General features: G+C 42.9%; 1 protein-coding gene across 2 annotated transcripts in view; it reads left to right on the top strand.

Annotated features, from left to right (window-relative positions):
* Window positions 1-4,368: 4,368 nt before the first annotated feature.
* The window catches only part of GCH1 (GTP cyclohydrolase 1), a 49,619-nt gene continuing 31,325 nt past the window's right edge, over window positions 4,369-22,662 (top strand). For both annotated transcript variants that reach the window (XR_014015387.1, XM_081228859.1), the window contains exon 1: window positions 4,369-4,834. Coding sequence is in view for 1 of the 2 variants with exons in the window: in XM_081228859.1 (XP_081084985.1) it covers window positions 4,495-4,834 (340 nt within the window). In the remaining variant the exon portion in view is untranslated. The remainder of the gene's footprint in view (window positions 4,835-22,662) is intronic.

Raw genomic sequence — 22,662 nt, 5'->3', positions numbered from 1 at the left:
TATTGGTTTTTATCTTTTTTTTTTGCAGTACGCGGGCCTCTCACTGCTGTGGCCTCTCCCGTTGCGGAGCACAGGCTCCGGACGCGCAGGCTCAGCGGCCATGACTCACGGACCCAGCCGCTCCGCGGCATGTGGGATCTTCCCAGACTGGGGCACAAACCCGTGTCCCCTGCATCGGCAGGCGGACTCTCAACCACTGCGCCACCAGGGAAGCCCTTGGTTTTTGTCTTATTGAACTCAATGTTTTTATTAAGTTTTTCTGTAGCAGAAAACATTTGTGAGCCTCCATCTCCCGCCCTGCGCCAGCTGTCAGTGCGACCATAGTCATGTTCCATCATCGCTCTGCCCTTGCAGCACCCCAGCCTGCAATGTTGGGCCCCAGTGGGGACCTGGGCATGCCGGTGGAGGCAGGCGTGGAAGGCGAGGACAGTGACTTCGGGGAAGCAGAATACACTGCCATTAACTCCATGTTGGACCAGATCAACTCCTGTCTGGACCACCTGGAGGAGAAGAATGACAACCTCCATGCCCGCCTCCAGGAGCTGCTTGAATCCAACTGAGGAGGCCCCCAGTGATGCCAGCCCCTAAGCTCGGGAGCCCCCAGCCAGGCCCCAGCCCTGCCTCCGTGGGCCAGGCTCTGGCCTGAGCACTCATCCTCTGGCTTAGACACCTTCTTCAGGGCTGGCCTATGGGTCTCCTTGGGGGTCTGCCTGCCTAGGCCACCCTCTGGTACTTCCCTTGGCATGCCTGGGTCAGCCCCCACCTCCAGCATCCCCTCTTGGGGCCAGGTGTGGGCCAGTGACCCACCCACTTTGCCCACCTGCCCAACTCCTGCGTGCTCCCTAGTCTGCCCAGGCCTTGAGTGTCCCCATTAAACGGGTGTCAACACCAAGCAAACAAACAAAACATTTGTGAAGAATTTTCTCCTGTGAGTTTGTTTTCAGTTGTATTTTTTGATGTTGTGCTTTTTACATGCTACATTATTACCTTTGTTTAGTTTTGTTCCATCTGGCCATTGTACAGTATGTTTGCACGGTTGCCATGCTGCTTCTCTGCCTCCTGTCCCTGTCTCATTTTATTGAGGGTGACTTCTTTGTGTTTCCTGTTACAGTGGAAGCCTGTTTGTTTCCCTCATTCTGCTACAGTTTGGGGCTGGAGGAGATTGTGTTGTATCTCATTTTCCCTGAGGGATTGTGACGATTAGGACAGAATTCAGCTGTGGTGGCTGGACTCTCCATTAACATCCCCTTTTTAGCATCTGCCCTTTCTTCCGAGATGGTATTAAAGATCCTTTACCAGGGACAGGTGACTATCTGGGGTATGTCTATTCTTCCCTTGTGAGGTACCTTTGGGCTGTGGATAGTTTTCTCAACTCAGTGAGGTGCCCTCGAGCCTTCCCTTCCATCTCAGAAAGTCAGCTCAGTGTTCACATCCTCCCATTTTCTCTCTTGTTCCATTCCTCCTCATTCAGAAGAGAAGAAACGTAAGGGCTTCCATTCACTTTGCTTCTCCCTACACTTGGGGGATTTAGTGAGACATCTCAGGATTGCATTGACTCCACAGGCTAGCTTCTGGAAGTTAGGAGTGGAACAAGGACACTTTTCTTGTGTCCACCTTGTTATTATCTATGTCCAATCTTTAAATTATTTTATTTATTTATTTATTTATATAAATTTATTTATTCATTTATTTAATTTTTGGCTGCATTGGGTCTTTGCTGCTGCACGCCGGTTTTCTGTAGTTGCTGAGAGTGGGGGCTACCCTTTGTTGCAGTGCATGGGCTTCTCATTGCGGTGGCTTCTCTTGTTGCGGAGCACAGGCTCTAGGCACGCGGGCTTCAGTAGTTGTGGCACACGGGCTTCAGTAGTTGTGGTGCGCAGGCTCAGTAGTTGTGGTGCACGGGCTTAGTTGCTCTGCGGCATGTGGGATCTTCCCAGACCAGGGCTCAAACCCATGTCCCCTGCATTGGCAGGCAGATTCTTAACCACTGTGCCACCAGGGAAGCCCTATGTCCAATCTTGATCCAGAATCTCCTCCAAAGTTTGGATTTCAAATAAAGAACCTTCATCAAGCACACTTAGAGAAATTTGCATTTTTTCCAATTACCATTGCCAAATGCCTAATGTTAGTTTACCTGTTACCCTTGGCAAGTGACTACATATGTCTGTAGCCCTGCAGTATTTTCAGTCTTTGGTGCTGTGTATCTCACTCATCTGCCTCTCTGTTTTGCTACTGCCCTAGAAATGGGAGAACTTAAAAGAAAAATTCCTTGGGTTTTTGACAGAAAGCAACTCACAGGTTGGGTCCAAGGTGAAAATGTGTCCCCTTACTGGGTTAAAAACATGAATGCTGTTGTAATTCCTGGTTGTGAATGCTCATAGTTTCACTGCTGAACCATTTTATGCTAATTAATTCTGTGGGATATATCCCTCCTCTTTTAATTTATTCCCTCTTCTTCTCCCTGCCAACTGCCAACTACCTACCTCCCAACCATCCCTGCCAACTACCTACATTTCACTGTTAAACAGTTTGCATAGTGTTCATGATTTTAAAGCTTCCTTGTATTGCCTTTGGGCATTTGGCTGAAATACACTGCCTCTAATTTACAAGTAAATATGGAACAAATCCAGAGACCTTGTACTAGTAACTGGCAATAAAAATGCTAATGCCTTAGTGGCAGTGTTTATAAGAAAATGTTAATTTTTAGGGTAAAAATTTCATTAGAAATTGCTTTGGGAAATATATTAGCTAATGTTTACAAGTGTTTTTAAAGGAAGGCAAATGATTGCCACTAAAAAAAAAAATCTCATGGAAAGCATCTCCATTGAATCCCTCTGTTTTAAAAATGCTTCACTTGGTATCTTTATTTTCATTTGTTAAATACAAGGCCATCCTTTAATGTTGTCTCCAGCTTGAAATAGTTTGAGACCCAGTGGATAATTCTGACCAGGAAGTATCATTGGACAGTGGGCAGTGCAGTTAGAGGGAAAAAATATTATAGGACCTTGACGATGGGGACAGGTTGGAACACTGACAATAAATAGTAGGAGAGTGACAAAGAGTGACAAACATCCCTTTCCAAGGGATGTTCATATTTCTTGATCTATGTAATTTGATATTTAATGTATCTAGAAATCCAATAACTATTTTGAAAAACCCCACTTACACCAATAATTCTTCTACTTCAGACTAAAAGTACCTAGGAGGCTAGGTATTTCCCATATTTCTTTCCTTAATGTCTAGAACAGGAATATGCCTGGAGCAGACATCCAATAAATACAAATTACTAATAATAATGACTGAGCTACTTTATTAGCATAGAATAATTCCAGGGGCTTCCCTCCTGGTTTGTCTGATCCTAAGCCTTTAAATACGTGTTTATATGTCACAAAATCAGCATTAGAAACTCTCTGGGGCAAATCATAAAATATTAACTTGATACATGTTTAAAAACTCATCTTTGGTGTTATGAAATAAACCCTCTAGTAAGAAAAAAAAGTCCATTTAAAAAAATCTTAAACAGTCAAAGCAGATGTCACTGGTTAAGAGTCCAGTTGATCAATAACGTTTCACAATCTCTATCAGCATCAGGAGAAAGGCACTTAGCATGTCAGTCTTAAAACGATCAACACCAAATTTCCACAGCTGCTTTTCCACAAAGCGCAAATTGGTTTTTAATGAGACCCCTAATTTTTCTTCGCTCGCAAACCAATTTCTGCAGGGTCAAAGTTCTGGCCACCACAGATACCGTCCTCCTAGATATAGGGACTCACTTAAGGACCACTTGGTGTAACATTCCTCCTTACAGCGGCTGGAGGCAGGTGCATTGGACATGTTTTTAACTAACGAAGCAATCGTTTCAATTCATATTATTCTCCTGCCCTAAAAGTATGAGTTGGTTTCCATACCTACATTTTAACCCAGTCTCTTCCCCGGCGAGGCCACCTGTTTGCTCATCTTTCACAGGGCGAGGCGACCAGAACACTCTTGATGCAGTGTACTCTTTGCCCTAAGAGGAGAGGGCTGACGGGGCACCCAGACCTTGCCACCCCTCGCCGAGGTTCCAGCTCCGAACACCTGCCCCCTTTAGGATTCGGTTCATCCGGCAACGGCCAGAGGGGTCCAACCCAATCCTCCTGCCTGACGCGGGAGGGACTCGGACAAGGTCTGCGCCACGGACTCGGACAAAGTCCACGCCACGGACTCAAAGTCCGCACCACAGGAGCCGGCTTCCAGTGTACCCGGCGGAGGGCAGGGCGAAGGGGCGGAGTGAGCGTCATGACGCCAGGAGCCTCGGCCAATGGAAACGCCCCGCGGCGCCGGCCGAGCCGCCAGCCCATAAAAAAGAGGCGCTCCGGCGCTCTCGGAGTGTACACCTAGCCCGAGGCCTGCCTTATTCAGGTAACTGCGGTCACAGTCCACTGCCCGCCGGCGAAGTTCAGTTGCAGCCCCTGACGCGTCCGAGGGTCCCTCCGGGGCGGCAGCGGCAGGTCCATGGAGAAGGGCCCGGGGAGGGTGCAGGCGAAGCCGCGGGACGCCCGGTGCAGCAATGGGTTCCCCGAGGGGGAGCCGCCGCGGCCCAGGCCCAGCACGCCCACCGAGAAGCAGCCGCGGCCGGAGAGCAAAAGCGTCCAGCCGGCGGACGGCTGGAAGGGCGAGCGGCCCCGCAGCGAGGAGGACAACGAGCTGAACCTCCCCAACCTGGCGGCTGCCTACTCCTCCATCCTGCGCTCGCTGGGCGAGGACCCCCAGCGGCAGGGGCTGCTCAAGACGCCCTGGAGGGCGGCCACGGCCATGCAGTTCTTCACCAAGGGCTACCAGGAGACCATCTCAGGTCAGTGCGCCCGCCGGCCGGCGTGCTGGGCACTGGGGAGGTGGCTGCAGGAAGCGCGCGCCGGCTCCGGGAAGTTTCCGGAGTTCCTCACTCTTGGCGGAGGAAGCCGAGTGCTGTCACTTTCTGAACCCCGCCCTCGGCCCTGGCCCAGCCGTCCGGCCAAGGAGAGGGCCCTGCGTGGGACGCATTTCGGGCGCGGTGGGAGTCAGCGGCCTCTCCACCCGGGGACTGGTTCAAGCGGCCCTCGCGGGGTCCTCCCCGCTCGCTGCACGCGGCCCTCTCCTCCAGCCTCGGGTTGGCGGGACCGCAGTCACAGAGCCTCCCCACGCCCCTTACCCCCGCCCCCGGGTGGGAGCCTGGAGCTCTTGTCGCCTGAGCGCCCAGGGCCGGATGCCCGAGGAACGTGCACCTGGGCTCGTTGAAGTGACGGCTTCCTAGGTCATCTCTGCTCTGGAGGTCTCATTTTTGGTAGGTCTGGGGTGAAGCCTTGGCTTTATGTGTCTGAAGCCGGGGGTGATTCTTTGCTGCAATCTCGGGGACCCTCACTCTCGCTGACTTGCCAGGGTACCCGGGTGTTCCGAAAGTCGTAATTCTCTTTTGTTCACATCCAGTTCACTCGAGCTCAGGACTTTGCAGAATTTGGCATAGTTCTGGGCATGGGCTTTCCTGGAGTTTGAAGTGTGAGGTTTTTGGGGGGTTAGTTTGCTGCTTAAAGCCTTCTCCGCCTTTTCTCCCCCACTCCCTAAACCCCAAAGCAGGAAAGCGACTTCCTGGGAGTCGGGGAGTTTCGCTGGGCTGTGGGACCCGGAGTCCCTCTATCACCCACTTCCCACCCACGCATCCCAAAGGAGCCGGTTGGCCCAGTGCTTTCGGCGCTTGAGGAGGGTCAGGCTTTTGCCCAGGAGGCCGGGAAGTAGGGGGCGCGGGGTGGCGGTAGAAAATGATTGAGGACTTCGCTGCCTAATTGCTGGGTGAGCGATGTTGGTCATTAATTAGAAAAAAAAAAAAAGTTAAAAAAGATCTGACTTGCACAGCTCGGACCAAGGGCGTTGTTTACCAGTTCACATCTTCTGTAACTCTTGGTGACATTTATTCCTTTGGCCTAAGAAGCCTTCTGCCTTCACCATTTCTCAAAGAATAACAGTGCTGCTTTGCAAGGTAACCTCCCTGCTCAGGTTATTTCCCCAATCAAGTTTCTGGAGGCTTCCTGGATAGATTCTGGGAAGAACAGTTATTTTTGCCCAGTCTCCCCCACCCCAAAGGAAGGGTGAGAAATCAGTGTGAGAGGGGTGAGGCACATAAAGGAAATGACACTACATCTTAAAGCCAAGAAATGGATATCTAGTTCTGTGTCCAAGTTTACTTTTTAAACCTTTGTTGGTAAAAGTTTGGAGCCTCAAATACAGAATTTCAAAATGCAAAGACTGAAGAATAAACGTTCTTCATTTGGTGAATATTCTACCATTTGGTGATATTCCACGATGTAATGAAGAAACATCTTCTTAGGGCCTTGCTCAGTCTGCCCCTTGTGGACACTGAAAGTGTCCACCGCACTTGGTCAGGCTTTGGGAATCGCCCTAATAGAATTCACAGGAGAGAGGGATTTCTGACCTCGAGAGTCAGGTCCTCCTGACTTTTGAGACCTAAAGTGTCTCAAAAGGTTTACTTAAGAAATGATTAGCAGAAGTTTGTCTCATGAGCCATAGGAGTATTGACTGCAAAGAACACTTCATTCTACCTTAGAAGACAGTTCTAGTCAAGTATTAATTTATTATTTAAAAAGTCCATGGACCTAGGAACAGAAATCAGATGAGGGGGACTCTAATCATCTCCCTACCCAAGAGGACCTGGGGGACAGGGTGGAATGATGGGGAGTGACTGCTTAATGGGTTCCAGGTTTCCTTTTGGGAAGATGAAAATGTTCTAGGACTAGAGAGTGGTGATGGTTGCACACATTGTGAATGTGCTAAATGCCACTGAATTGCACATTTTAAAATGGTTAAGATGATGAGTGTTATATGTATTTTACGATAGTAAAAATGTCACACACCATTTAAGAATTATTAATAGCCATTAATTGAATACTTTTTATGCTCTAAGTGCTTTATGTGGATTGTCTTTGGTTAATCCTCATTTTTGAGGTAAACACTATTCTTTTACCCCATGATAAGGAAACTGAGGCAGAGAGGTTGACAGCTTCAGATGGTAGAGCTGGTGTTGGACTCTAGGCAGCCTGAATGCAGAACTCTCACCTGCTTCCTTATGTTGCTACTTGGTGAGATATGTCAGTGTATCTTCTCTACTAAGCATTTCAAACTGAGTTTGGACCTAATACTTGGGTCACCAGCATTAAAATAAGGTGGAGTAGAATGGAGAAAATCGGTCTATCATATGTAGTAAGGGTAAATGTTTTGAGAAGCTTACAAGTAGGTTTTATAGGTATGATTTTTTCTGGTATGTACTGGCTCCAGTGTAGAATGTAGTATTTCTTGTATTTGTTGTGGCCAAAAGTTTGAAAGCCTCTGTCTAGAGGATCACACTTAAGGGCTTAATATTGATTTCTTAGAGGTACATAAATAAAAGACAGAGAGGAGAGGATGACAAGGATGATGCTGAACTTAAAGGAATGAACCTGAAATGGTGGTGGTCCAGGCCTTGGACCAACCTGGGTGGGAGAAGGAAGGATACTTTAAATCTATAGGAAATACAGAAGTAAGTAATAGAGAAAACACTCCTATCCAATCCCTAATTTTTATTCCTTTAGAGAGTAGAAGTCAATGACCACTAAAGATTTTTTTGGATAGAAGCAAACTTCTTTGAAACTGTCACTTTTCTATGCTTGTAGATAAGATACTTAACATCTTTTATATCTCTGTATATTAATTAGTTGTTACTCGTGTTGACTTAAGTTTTGTAAAACATAAAATAAGTTGGTACTTTACATTCCCCAAATTATTTTTTTTAGCTCCTCTTGAGTGAATTGATGCTGATTTCTGGTGTTTGGGGAATTTGTCAGTTCTCCCTGCACTGCAGCGTATTTTCATGACCCTTGCGTGGTACACCTTTCTTTACTTCCCAGTATGTACCTTATTATGGGTGCATCTATGGTCACCTGTAATGGGGCTCTGTCAAGGTTGTGCAAGTCTCCTGGTTACTGTTCACCACTGAGCTGTAGCTTGTAGTAGAGGGAGGGCTGGAAGAGACACGATCACCTCTCCCAGGAATGGCTGTCCTTTGAATAGCATCACAGGGTGATCCTTGGACCAGCTCATCTTTATCTGTTGGTATCCCATTTCAATTTAACCACATCCTAGTTCTCTTACACATTCAGAGAACCTTTGATGAGGTCTTCTTTTCTATATATTTCCTGTATTTCCACTATTTTTTAAATTCAGAATCCTAATTAAATTGGAGGGTCTGCTGTTGCCTGAGGTCTTTGATCTTCATGTTCTTGTGTCTGACCCTTCCCTTTCCCTGTCCTCTCCTGGCTATAAATGGGAACAACCTCTTAGATCGTATTATCCATCAAAGGTTAAGTGAATGTAACTTGTCTCATCAGTTGTCCTTTTTATAAGTTTATGGGAGTACACAAGAGTCTTGAGTCTTCTGTCACATTTCTAGTTGAAGTAGGTTTTAGCTTGTCTTATCCAGTATGCCAAGGCAGTTTTCATGAGTCAAGTTGACAGTGTCCCAAATTTGGGAAGCCTGTGAGCCTGTATATAATGCAGGAAGAGGGGATGGTATCACAGGTGATGGACTTCTTATAAATTTATTTATTTTAATTTTTTAATTTATTTTTTGCTGTGTTGGGTCTTCGTTGCCGTGCGCGGGTTTAGTTGTTGCGAGCGGGGGCTACTCTTCACTGCAGTGCGCGGGCTTCATTGCGGTGGCTTCTCTTGTTGCGGAGCACGGGCTCTAGGCATGCGGGCTTTGGTAGTTGTGTCACACGGGCTCAGTAGTTGTGGCGCACGGGCTTAGTTGCTCCGTGGCATGTGGTGTCTTCCTAAACCAGAGATCGAACCCATGTCCCCTTCATTGGCAGGCGGATTCTTAACCACTGCGCCACATGGGAAGTCCCAGTGATGGACTTCTTGACTGTTTCCCCACCCGCCTCAACCATGTTGACTACAAGATGACAACTATTCTCTAAAGCTAAAGCGAGGCAATTAGATAGTTTATTTACACAAAAATGAGCCTTAGCCACTTCATACTGAAATGTGCCAGCACTCACAAAAGGTTTTTCTTTTTGAATCATGAACATCTGTGATTTACCAAATCAGACTGCCATGATGAATTAAGAATTGTAACAACTTCTAAGATGTGATAATACTTATTTATCATAGCCTCCCATATTGTGGCCAAAAGATGAGTTTATGTCCCATGTTTTAAAGTAGGTTGTAGAAAAGTTAATCTCATTATTGAGAGGTGCTATTTTAGATGTGTATAGTTCATTTAAATCTTGATTCACTAATAAGTTTCATTTCCATTTTGTTAATAAATACTTCTTACATAGGACTTAGTTCTGTGTATTGCCAGAAAAGGTACTATGAATAAAGAAGAAAAAATAACAAGACTATTGAAGTTTATGACTGGAACTTGGGAGTAGTCAAAGTTGATTAAAGCTGTTAAGAGTCATTGAGAATGGAGGAGAAAATCTGGTCTTACTAGTCTCTTTTAAAAGTGTATTATCTGTTAACATTTTTTTCTGGCCTGGGAGGAAAAGTCCTACACATAACTTTGCAATACTAAAGAAACTGGTACTTGTTTTTGTTTCACTGGACTGCCGTAAGAAAGTAAGTACCACATGGGGCTTCCCTGGTGGCGCAGTGGTTGAGATCCGCCTGCCGATGCAGGGGACATGGGTTCGTGCCCTGGTCCGGGAGGATTCCACGTGCCATGGAGCGGCTGGGCCCATGAGCCATGGTCGCTGAGCCTGCGCAGAGCCTGTGCTCCGCAACGGTAGAGGCCACAACAGTGAGAGGCCTGCGTACCGCAAAAAAAAAAAAAAAGAAAGTACCACAGACTGGACTGTTTAAACAACAGAAAGCTATTGTCTCACAGTTCTGGAGACTAGAAGTCTGAAATCAAGGTGTCGGTGGAATCATACTCCCTCTGAAAATCACAGGGAATGGGGAGGGGAGTGCGGTCCTTCCTTGCCTCTTCCCAGCTTCTGATGGTAGCTGTCAATCCTTGGTGTTCCTTAGCTTGCAACTGCATTACTCCCATCTCTGCTTCTGTCGCTGTCCAAATTTCCCTCTTTTAAGGACATCAGTCACATAGGAGTGAATCCACTTTATGCCTTATCTTACCATACAGTATGCCTTATCTTAAGTTAGCTAATTACGTTTGCAGTTACTCTATTTCCAAGGTCACATTCTGAGGTACTGAGCTTTAGGACTTCAACTTAACCTTCAACACAGTTTAACCTATACCAATGTTAAATGCTATTATTCATAAGACTGACTGGGAACTTTATAATTTCATTTAATTTATTCACTGAGTGCCAACCACTGCACTGAATGCTGGGAAACAGGCTCAGCAAAACCAGATATGGTTCCTTCCCTCATGGAACAGACAGTCTTTTAGACTAAAACAGATATTCATCAGAATCACATGAATGAGTGTGATTATAGATGGAGAAATCTAGTGATAAAAAGAACACAGCGGGGCTTCCCTGGTGGCGCAGTGGTTGAGAGCCCGCCTGCCGATGCAGGGGACGTGGGTTCGTGCCCCGGTCCGGGAAGATCCCACATGCCGCGGAGCGGCTGGGCCCGTGAGCCATGGTCGCTGAGCCTGCGCGTCTGGAGCACAGGCCACAACAGTGAGAGGCCCGCGTACCGCAAAAAAAAAAAGAACACAGCTCAGTGAGAGCATTTACCAAAGGAACTTGATCTACGCTAGGAGATGGGAAGTGTGGATGCTTGAACTGACATCTGAATAACAACAAACACTCCTGATTACTATGTGCTGAACACAGTTGTGAGTTCTTTACATGTATTGCCTCACTGATCCTCACAATAACCCTACGGGGTAGGTAATATTAGCCCTGTTTTTAGGGATAAGGAAACTGGGGCACAGAGAGAACTTGCACAAGATCATATCTGAAAAGTAGCAGCACTGGGAGAATGATAGAGAATGAGAATCATCATAATCTATTTAATTTTAATCATAATATTGTACTGATTTATTTGAATCACCTCCCCTCCCCTTCCCTTTTTGTATCTTCTCTGCTGTTTTCTTTTCTTTTTTCTTTTCTTTTCTTTTCTTTATTTTTGGCTGCGTTGGGTCTTCATTGCTGCGTGCAGGCTTTCTCTCATCACAGGGAGTGGGGGCTACTCTTCATTGCAGTGCGCGGGCTTCTCATTGCGGCGGCTTCCCTTGTTGTGGAGCACAGGCTCTAGGCACATGGGCTTCGGTAGTTGTGGCACGTGGGCTCAGTAGTTGTGGTTCGTGGGCTCTAGAGAGCAGGTTCAGTAGTTGTGGCGCATGAGCTTAGTTGCTCCGCGGCATGTGGGATCTTCCTGGACCAGGGCTTGAACCCGTGTCCCCTGCATTGGCAGGCGTATTCTTAACCACTGTGCCATCAGGGAAGCCCTCTGCTGTTTTCTTTGTCCAGCTCTAGAAACTCTTCTATGCCTGGGCATTCCCCCACTGACTCATTTGCAGTATACCTCTATTTGAGTCCAGTATTTGGTTGAGTCAGACTGCAGTAATAAAATTTGCCAGGAGAGGGCAACTATCTAATCTTTGATGAATCCTAGGTTATGAATCCTAGATTATATGAACAATTCATAACTCCAGCTTATGTAATGAATATGTTCCCTATGGTTATACATTCTCTACTGAGTTTATGGCAATTAGGTTGAGGGATAATTTAGACTGGGGTTAATCAAAGATTGTCTGAATCAAGGTAAATTTGTTATACTCAAGATTGAGAGGACATTTACTCACTAGAATTTGGTTGTTGTAGCCTCAGTCACAGTTTTTTAGAAGAGGGACTGTCTGTACTCATCTTTGAATGCCTAGCAAATTGCCCAGCACATGTAGATGACTTGATAAATGTTTGAATTAATTTATTAAAGACAAGGACCCCTTCTTGGGACTTCCCTGGTGGTCCAGTGGTTAAGATTCCGTGCTCCCAATGCAGGGGGCCCGGGTTCGATCCCTGGTCAGGGTCTAGATCCCACATGCTGCAGCTAAGAGCCCGCATGCTACAACTAAAGATGCCGCAGGCCACAACTAAGATTCCGTGCGCAGCAACTAAGACCTGGCGCAGACAAATAAATAAATAAATAAATATTGAAGGAAAAAAAAGACAAGGACCCCTTCTTAACACTTGTCTTTCTTCTACCACAGTGCTCTGTGCATAGGTGCTCAATAAATGCTGGCTTTTTTATACACTGAAGAAAAACATAGGGGATTAGCTTTATGGAAAAGCCATGGAAGTTATCTCTACTGGATCTCCTGAACACTTCTATTCTAGGCCAGAGGTCATCCTTTAGACATCTTTGTGTCCTTCATAGAGTCCTGTGCCTGTAGAAACTCACCTGTTTGGCGAAATGGCTTCTTCTATATCCAGCCAACATATTATTCCAAGGTATCAATTGAAGCAATTGGGGGGTTTCCCTGGCACATCAAAATTCTCATGGGGAAGAATCTCTAGAAAATCTGTCAGGATTGCAGTCAGTTTTTAAATTATTGTAGACGTGTTCAAATGTACACAAAATTAGAATAGTATAATGAGTTTCTATGTGCCCATCACCCAACCTTTAACATAAACATAGGTCTTGCTTCGTTCCTCTTGTCACACACCTTCCCCCACTGAATTATTTTAAAGCAAATCCTAGGTATGTCACTTCATTGATAAATACTTTACTATATCTTGAAAATAGAGACTTAAAAATATTATCATACTTGAAATCAACAGTAATTCCTTAATATCAAATATCTAACCAATATTTACATTTCTTTGATTTTTCTCACAGGTATCTCTTTACAAATTGGTTTGTTTGAATAAGGATTCAGACAAGATTCACGTATTATATTTGATAAATGTCTTCAAGTTATTTTAAAATTTGTTAGTTTGGTATTCTTTTTTATCCCCTAACAATTTGTTGAAGAAACAGGGTCATTTGTCCTATAGAATTTCCCACATTCTGCGTTCTGCTCGTTATTTTTCTCACGATTTAATTTAACATGTTCCTTTAGCGCCTGAGTTGCTTATATACTAGCAGTTAGATTTAGACGCTTGCCTTCCTGCTTCTCCCCACTCCCTCCCCCACCAAATAACTCTTAAATTTAGTCAAGAATACTTCATAGGTGGTGGCAGGTACTTCCATCGGTAAGCAGTTAAATATCTAGTTGTCTTTTTGTGATGTTATAATCGATTAGCTTTAAGTGTTATCAGTCTAAGTTGTCCATTACAGAGCTTTTCACTGGCATTTCACTTCACTTTAGAAGCCATTGGTGATTGCCTAGATCCAGTATTTTTTAGAAGTTGAAAAATAATGATGTTTGGTTCTTTAATTCCTTCTGAATTTATTAACTGGAGTTCTTCTATAAAGAAGATATATGGGAACTCTTTAGGCCATCTTTGCAACTATTCAGTAAGTTTAAAAGTATTTTAAATAAAGCTTAAAGATATATAAGGTTGTTAATTTCTCTAATATATTTCCTTAATTCTGCACTGGAGATTGACCTAATTATGCCTCAATCTAGAACCCATAAAAGAAAATAATTGTTACTTTATATAAAAACTAAGAACTTTCACAGGTCAGATACCAACAGAAATGACAAACTGGGAAGAAATATTTACAAGTCATATTGTAGACAACAGGATAATCATACTAATATAAAAGAGATGCTAGAAATTAATGTGAGAGAAAGGCCAAAAACACAATTGAAAAATTGGCAAGACATGTAAGCAGAGAATTCACAGGAAAGGAAATACAAATGACTTTTAAATACATGGAAAGATGCTTGACCTCACCTTCAATAAGAGAAATGCACACAGACCACCCAAAGATATACTTTTTCCTTGTTTGATTGGCCGAATACTGCATTACATTATGATTGATACTGCATTACACTATGGAAGTTATAGGGAAACAAATATTACTGTTGAGAGTGTAGCTATCTTTATGGAGGATAGTTTGGCAACATCTATTAAATACAAATACACATATCCTATTTGAAAATCCTCCCTCTGGGAATTGCATACACGAAATGACATATGCTCAAGGTTAGTCACTGCCGTCATGAAAAGAACCATGCTATATGTCTAGTCCCTTAGAATGGCTAAATGATGCAGAGGAGTTATGTTGGGGGGGACAATAAAATGTTTATATTGACATTAAGAATTGGAGGATACACAAGTGGTTATATGTTAATCAGGGATATGAACTGGGCAGATGGCAGACCAGAGTAGAAGCAAGACTTTTCACTATATTTTCAGTTTTTTATTTTTGAAGTATGTACATGTATTTTCAGATAGATAAACTAAAAACGTTGTGACAAAGTTGTTTCAAATCTAGGAGCAAAGGAAATACAACGTTTTAAGGGCTAGCTAATAAGAAAAATCTGGTTACTGAAAACCTTTACCCTGGAATTAGAGAAAAATAGTTAAATGTATATATTTGCAAGCTTGATCTTCATTGTGATCCATATAGTGTAAAGAAAGAGACTGAGTCTGAATGTGACCTTGTCCCTTAACTATCTGTATAATTACTGGCATGTCTCCAAACTTAACTTTCATCTTTCTCTTTTTATAAAGAATGGTAATACCTGCTTTGCCTGGGCTCTTACAAGAATTAAGAAGGTATGCGAAAAGCACCTGATGCTTAATATATTCCTTCTTTTATGATGAGGAAGAACTATGGGGTTGGATTAATTGGAAAGTGTTTTAAGAATGTGGGATACTCTGGAGCCCTGAGCCACCATGTAAAAAGTCCAGTTACTCTGAGGCTGCCATGCTGTGAGGAAGCTCTGCCACATGGCGAGGCCACAACTGGGTGTTCCAGCTGATGGCTTTAGCTGGGGTCCCACCCAACAGCTAGCACCAAACACTAGACATATGAGTAAAGATTCCTCCAGGTGATTCCAGTCCCCAGCCAACTAGTCGTCCCCACTGAGCCCCAGACGTTGTGGACCAGAGGCCAGTCATCTCTCCTGTGCCTTGTCTGAACTCCTGACCCACGGAATCCCAGGACATAATAAAATAGTTGTACACCACTAAATTCTGGGATGTTTTGTTATGCACCAAAAGCAACTGGACCAGATTTTGAGATGAGGGTGGTTAGAATTTGCATTTGTGCAGAGGAAAAGGGAGTGACTTAAACAGGCCAAGAGATGGCATGGTGGTTTAAGGATAGAAATTCAAATTTGTGAATTATCAGTATAAAGCTGAGAGTTAAGCTTGGAGAGTGCCTGAGCTCCTCAAAGGAGTGAGAAGAGGAGATGTCAGCATTCCGACACTAAGGAGAGCGAGAGGAGAACCAGCAGAGACCGCCCTAAAGGGAGACGTGAGAGGCAGGAGATCCAGGAGTGTAAGTGTTGGCAGAAAATGGTTTTAAAAGGAACGTGGAACAGAAGGAAAAGGTCCCGAGACATAGTAGACTTGAGTCAGATTGCCTGGCTTCAAATCCTGTTACTGACCAGCTGTGCCTTAATTGCTTCATCTGTAAAATGGGGCAGTTAATAGTAATCATCCATCTTATAGGGCTATTGTGAGGATTAAGTGAGTTAATACATATAAAGTGCTGAGAGAAATGCCCAGCATGTATGAAGTGCTATAGACATTTTGTCTGTGTAAGCAATGAGTACTGAGATTTTATTTGAAGGTGTTGTTAGTAGTTTCAATAGCTTAATGTGCTCAGAAGCCAGATTGTAGGACTTTAGGGAGTAATTTAACAAATTACAGAAAATAAAATTTTTGAGGTATTTTTTCCTGACTGGTAGGATCATGTGAGCTTCCCCTTGGTGTGTATCAAGGCAGCAATGTGCTGGTTGCTGGTGAATGAAAGTGTTAGGTGTTGAAGAGAAGAGTATGGGGACCCAAGCCCTGGGAAGTGGGCCAGGTTGTATGCGTGTGATCTCATATGATCCTCCTGTCAACTTGGAGGCTGTACTCATTATAAAGAGTTGGAAACTGAGAGGCCTCTGGTCAGGTCACTTGCCAGAGGGCACAGAGCAAACCCCAGGTGTGTGTGATGACAGTGCTCATGTTCCAATGGACACCGTGCCCCCTCAGGTTTTAAGTGCCTATGTTACATTTTCATATGAAGATCCATTTAAGATGTGAGCAGTGTAATCCATAGGCATTCTGTTTTTCTTCTTGAATTCTAGCAAACATAAAGCCAAGTAGTTTTAGTTTTGAGGCATTTCTTAACATCCTGACTTTAAGATAGTTCATGAAATTTTTAATCAGGGGAATTTGTGAATAATTGCAAAAAATTTCGCTAAATTACATTCAGTTCAAAGGTGGATTAATACCTAACAGACTTTTCCCCACTTAATCTTTTGAGGGAGATATTTGAAAACCGAAATTTTATACATTTTGTCTAAAGCACATTTAATTATATTTTGATCATTTATACTTTACAAATGTGAGTCTGTTTTAATGGTTTTACTATTTGGAAACTTCAGTTCTGTTTTAAATCTTTGTTTCTAGGGTTTGTACTTTTTCTTAAATGCAGTTATAAATTCTTAATCTTTCCTTTTATTTAAAGTAATTTTTTCTGTAACTACAATGGTATGTAAATTTGAGATACAATTTATTTTATCTTCTCTTTGAATAATTAGGCAAAATAATACAACATAATTATGTTGCATCTCTACCAACTTACCCAGTTATGTTTCCTACTGCATGTTTGCAACTGTGTTGAAGTGCATACAGTTGAATGTTGTATATTCCTTTTTTTTATTTGTTTGCTTTAAAACATACACGACATAAAGTTTACCATTTTTAAGTATATAGTTCAGTGGCATTAAGTACATTCGCATTGCTGTGCGACCATCACCACAGTCTATTTCCAGAACATTTTCGTTATCCCAAACTGAAACCATATTCATCAACCAATAATAACTCCCTGGTCCCCTTTTCTCTCAGCCCTTGGTAACCTCTATTTTACTTTCTGCATTTGAGTATTCTAGGGACCTCATATGAGTGGAATCATACCATTTTGTCCTTCGTGTCTGGCTTATTTCAGTTAGCATAATGTCTTCAGGGTTCATCCGTGTTAAGAGCATCTTTTTAAAGTTAGAAAAGAACCGTTTGGTCCTTGTTTGAGCCAGTAACTCATCTGTAGAATGTTGTATGTTCTTAAATTTGTAAGGATTTTATTTTCTTATTTTAAGAAATCTTTAGAATTGAAGATATATTAACTGTGTGCATATTTTTTATTTATCAAACATCAGGCCTGTGAATGACCCTGAGCTAACTGTTAAAAGGGAAGCAAAACTGGTTGGCCTTGGCTTGGCCCTCAGGGAGCCTCTGGTCTGTGCTAGCTGGGACCAGACACTAAGTTCCTGCAGAGAGGAGCAAGTGGGGTCCTGTGTGGTCAGAAGCAAGGTGGGTTCTTATGGTGGAGAGACTTGAAATCACAGATGGCTATGGACGAGGTAGATTTTGAGCTGAACCTAGAAGGAAATTCATTTTGAATTTTTTTTTTTAAACAAATAGTCCATGATAGTTAAGAGAAGATTATGCTTTTAGCTGTTCTGGAATAAAAAGAATACACTAATATTCATAGTTGTCTGTACCATAGAGTTAAAATTAAATGAAGCTTTCAAAGCAGGTTTACTTTAAACTTTTTTTTTTTTTTTTAACTTTTTAAAGATCAGCATGGGAAGGCATTAGGGCTGGCTTCTTTCTCTGATGTTTCTAAAGTCCATTTTGACCAGTCAGCCCTTCTAATGAGCAACTTTACCTGAACACATGTTGCTTGTCCAGGCTTTATAATCTGGTCGTTCATTTCCTCTCGCAATTCTTCCTTCTCATTAATCCCTTTGGTCACTCATGCCCCAAGTCCTGACTCTTATACTTCCTGAATATCTCTAGACTCTCTTACCTTCTCTTGCTCTGGCTCTTAGTCATCTCTCACTTCTTTACTGGCTGTCTTGCCTCCTAGCTTGTCCTGCTCCCATCCATCAGTGCCACAGTGATTTTACAGACATCGAGTAGATCTCTTCCTTTCAAAAACACTTGACTGATTTCCTCCTGTCTTTCCTCACCATGGCTGTAATGTTTTGTTGTGTTCCAGCCTCTTGTCTGCATTTTTAAATTCTCTTCCATCACCACCTCCTTACGAGGGCAAGTGAGCATTTTAGTTTATTGCATAGCTTAGTGCATAGCTTAGTGCATAGCTTAGTGCATAGCCTGTTTTGAAAATCCACTCTGTCTCCTTCTCACACTGGAGCTGGAGACTGAGGCAGAAGTCCTACATGAGCCTTGTTCTGCACTATTTGGCCCTTATGCCTGCTCTCTTCCTCTAATTGTTCCTTTTTTTTTTTTTTGGTTTTGGCTGCTAACCATGAGAATCCACCCCCCTGCCACCTCCACCAGTCAACACCTTTTGCCTCTCTAGAGTTCTGTGAACAAGCATCCAGGTGTAGGTGAGGAAATTGGCAGTTGCTGAGTTCTGGGTTGAATTTTTTTGAGATCTGGTTGGTCCAGATGCTGTTTCAGTGAAGTTCATGGCTATTGATGTGAGGCATGATCATACATGTATTAGTTTTTATTCTAAATAGGAATCAGAGCCCAGTTCAACAGAGGCCATTGACAAATGTCCCAAACAAGGAATTTGTCACTAAAATAGCTTAAAATACAATTACACCGATGGTATAGTTTATGCACTCGTAGTAAGATGTTCACGAGCAGTGATGAAGGTACTGGGTGCTGGAGTTCAACTGAGAGGCTGCTGACTTGGCGAGGACTCTGCCGAACTCCAGACCACTTTAAGGTAGAGCTGCTGTAGATCACACCTCTCTAGCTCACCACCCTTTCAAGATATAAGTGCTTCTGTTAATGCACAGGCAACTGTGGACGAGTGCCACTCTGGTTGCCCATCAGAAACAATTTGCCTTTCAGCGATAAGGGTAAGGTGCAGTTAGCTGACAGCCTCCAGCCGTCAGCGCCTTCAGGATTTGCCTCAGTGGAGGCCAAGCTTAGCCCCTGCTGTTTTTTTCTCTCATTTTAATATCTAACTCTTTCTTTCTATATCCCTCCAGCACAATAAACTGAGCCTTTTCAAGGGTGGCCCTTTACAAGTGAAGTAGTTCATAAGAGGGAGACAAGTCTTTTAGCTACATATTTAGCATGTTAGAAATGTTCACTGATATAATATTGATGCTAAGGGTCCATTTGGTGTTTCTCAAACCATTTTAGTGTTAACAAAGACTCATCCTGGTATAATGGGAAGAACAACTACTCTGGACTAGTCACAGCATCTGCACTAACTAGTTTATGACCCTGCGCATGTCACTTTCAAGACTATTGTGGATCTGGTCTGCAGGGAAAGGCAGTTAGACTAGAGTTGGATCGTCTCGCCGAGGTCTCTGTAGTATGGGCACGCTTGTTGGCATTCTCTCTTTGCTCAATCTGTTGACTTCCAGCAGCTGACAGGTGAGGTCCTAGCAAGGACCTTAGGCTTCTTTTGTTGCTAGAGGTGCTGTTTTCCTTTGAAACATTCAAGCCACACAGATGGTTTCTATGGTAACAGGTCTCTCATTTTTCTTGTGATGCAGATTTTTTAAAAGGTTCTTCATTGATATGCTCTTTAGGGTTGGTGATCTTCTAACCTCTAGCCCCTTTGCTTGGACAAAACATTTATTTAAAGACTTTCCCCTCAGGAGTATTGTAGACATTTCTCCAAGAAGAGTAAGTAGTTGCTAGTCATACTAGCACTTGAGGTTTCAGTCTATTAATAAAGCTTTATATCAATTAGAAGAGGAACTGTTGGATTCGTTGATTAAACAGTAATACCAAGAAAACTGATATTCTGTTAGAATCATGACATTTTATTTTACTTTTAATTTTTATTATGTAAAATTTCCAAACACAAAAGTAGACAAAATTGTATGAGGGACAGCTGTATACTTACTACCTAGATTCAAAATTAACATTTTGTCATATTGGTATGGTCTGTTCTTTTACTGAGAGCAAATCAGAGATGTGTATTTAGAGGTGAAATGTCACCCTTGAAGGTGTTTTTCTTCTTAACCGTTTATACTATCCTTAGTAAAACTAACTATTAATTCCTTCATATCATTTAGTACCTAATCTACATTCAGATTTCCCCAGTTGTCCCAAATGTCTTTCACTCATGATTTGTTCAAACTAAGACCCACTCAGTATCCATACATTTGCATTTGATTGTTAGGTTTAAATCTAGAAAAGTTCCTACTACCCTCCTCTCCCCGATTTATCAGAGGTCAGATATCCGGTAAGATATTCCACCTTTGAGATTTGTGTGATTCTTTTCTTCTTGTTTTCATTTAATTTGTTTCTCTATCCTTCATATTCCTGGAAACTGGAAGTTAGGTCTAAAGACTTGATTAAATTCAGGGAAAACATTTTTATTAGGAATGCTGTTTTCTTCATGCAATATCACAATCAGGAGAGACACAATATTTGGATCTTGAAGACTGTAAGACTAGTTGGTTTGAAAAGCTATCTTTTCCTGGTTTCCTAGGATAAACTTCCATAGAGAAGTTCCTTTTTTAAAAAAAAAGCCTTTTTATTAGTTTGAAGATTTAATGTGATTCTCCTTTCCCCTGAAACTGTTCCAGTTTGATTTCGGAAAGTAAAGGTCAAAGTAGCATTAAATTACTGAATTTTCCTGCATATAAACCAAATAAATAGTTGGTTAAACAGTATTTTGCAACTGAGGTGCAGCGGCTCTGGGCTCTAGCAGATGGTTGTTATCAGCCCACTCTTTCTAACTGCTCTCCTGGGCTGGCAGTTAGCTTGACCCTCTCTTCTCCTTCAGCCTCCGTATACATAACTATTGATATTTTATATTTCTTTTAGAGAATCTGATTTGCTTTCTTCATTTCCTTTGCTGTTCTAGGCCTTGTCACCTCATGGCTGCAGCAACTCCTGATTTGGCTTTCCAGCCACTGGACTCACCAGGTTCAGATTTCTGGTGGCTGGTGATCAGGCTCTCATCTGGAAGTCAGAGGACAGGGGTCAAAGTCCAGCCCTCAAACCAGCAGTTGGCTCTTCTTCAGCAGGCACTTAGTGTTTCCAAATAGAGCATCCGTTTCCTCATCTGTCAAATGAGGATAATAACTTTTGACCAATGCAGAGTGTGGCAGGACTTGAAAGAGGTTATGAACTAAATGTAAATTTTAACTTGAACAATGCTCTAAAACAGAGGGGAATTTGGTTTCCGCCCAGTGCATGCATGACCCATTCAGGCAGTGTACCTCTCCTTTTATTGTTTCTCACCTCTGTATTTCATCTCATATAGTACCTCCTTCCCTCACGCCCTCTAGAAAACCCTCTCTTCCTTTCCTCGTATCCATCCTTAAGGCCTGGCTCAAATCTTTATCTTCAGTTTAGCCGTATTTCTTCTCCTGGCCCTTATTTTTCCCTTTATGTAAACTATTGCTTTTGTAGTTTAACTATAGTCATTCTCCAGATATTTTTACACATAGACGTCTTATTTCCTCAGATCTTAAGGTTCTTGAGGTCACAGTCTGACATATTTGTGTCCAGCTTGGAAATTAGTACAGGACTTCTATGAAAACATGATCATGTTACCTTTGAAACTGATTTCTAGTGCATTGGCTTTAGGGGCCAATTGGTTTCTTAAATGGCTGATGTTTTTTCTGGGAGATGGGTACAACTTTCTTGTGTGAGGTCCTCCTTCCTCTATTTTTTGCTGGGCCATGTGGTCCTCTCTGTCACCTGCTCTGAAGGTGGCTCCAGCTTCTTCCCTTTGTCTCTCCTTGTCACTCACCCCACCACCTCCCACCTCAGTCTCTCTTCCAGGCCTCCTGTGCAGAGCTCACAGTGTTCCGTGCAAGTTGTCACCCTGTGACTTGGTGACTGCAGTGAGGGTTTATGGTGAGGAATTATATTGCCCACTGTTTGGCCTTGCTGAACAGCAAATTAGAGCCGGTAGTGGGTCCATTTTCAACCTTCATCCACTCTCACCCCTTAAAAACCTACGCTCCCAGCTTGACTGGTTATCGGAATCATTTGGGTTTTTAAAAGACGTAATCCTGGGGTCACCCCGACACCCAGGGAATCAGACTTTGTCAGGGTGGCTTGGGAAGCTGTATTTTCCAAGGCTCCCTATGATTGGCTGCATTTGGGACCCACTGTTCTAAAAGATGATCCCTTGTCCCTTAATCATTTGTCATGAATGATAGAGACTTGCACACCCTGCTGGTACTTATTTGTCGGATAGCATTACAAATGGTTCCATAACATCCGTCAGTGTGAAATCTCATGGCATAAGTGAAAGTAGGATGATAAGGGATGAGCCTATTAAAGGCTTTGAAGCAAATGGATAGTTTATCAGATTGGTGTGCTCTTTCTTTAGAACTGCTGCACACCAGACCTTGTTACCACCGTCTGTTTCGTAAATTTCATTTTCAGTGAAACAGCTGGATTGTGAAAGGTATACAGAATTATCCAATTAAAAAACTAAATTTGACAGGTGTGTATTTTTTTTAATGATTCCTTGAATACACTGTGTTTCTTTCTTTAAACAGCCTTTTAAGGATCTTATTTTCCACAAATAAGAGTAGTAAACTGTGACTAGAATGAGAGTTCTTTGGCTTAGGTAACTTTGAGAGTTAATAGTGTATATGATTGGGAA

The sequence above is a fragment of the Mesoplodon bidens genome (assembly GCF_964165515.1).
Source record: "Mesoplodon bidens genome assembly, chromosome: 3".
Taxonomy (NCBI): domain Eukaryota; kingdom Metazoa; phylum Chordata; class Mammalia; order Artiodactyla; family Ziphiidae; genus Mesoplodon; species Mesoplodon bidens.
This window is presented reverse-complemented; position numbering and strand designations above follow the sequence as displayed.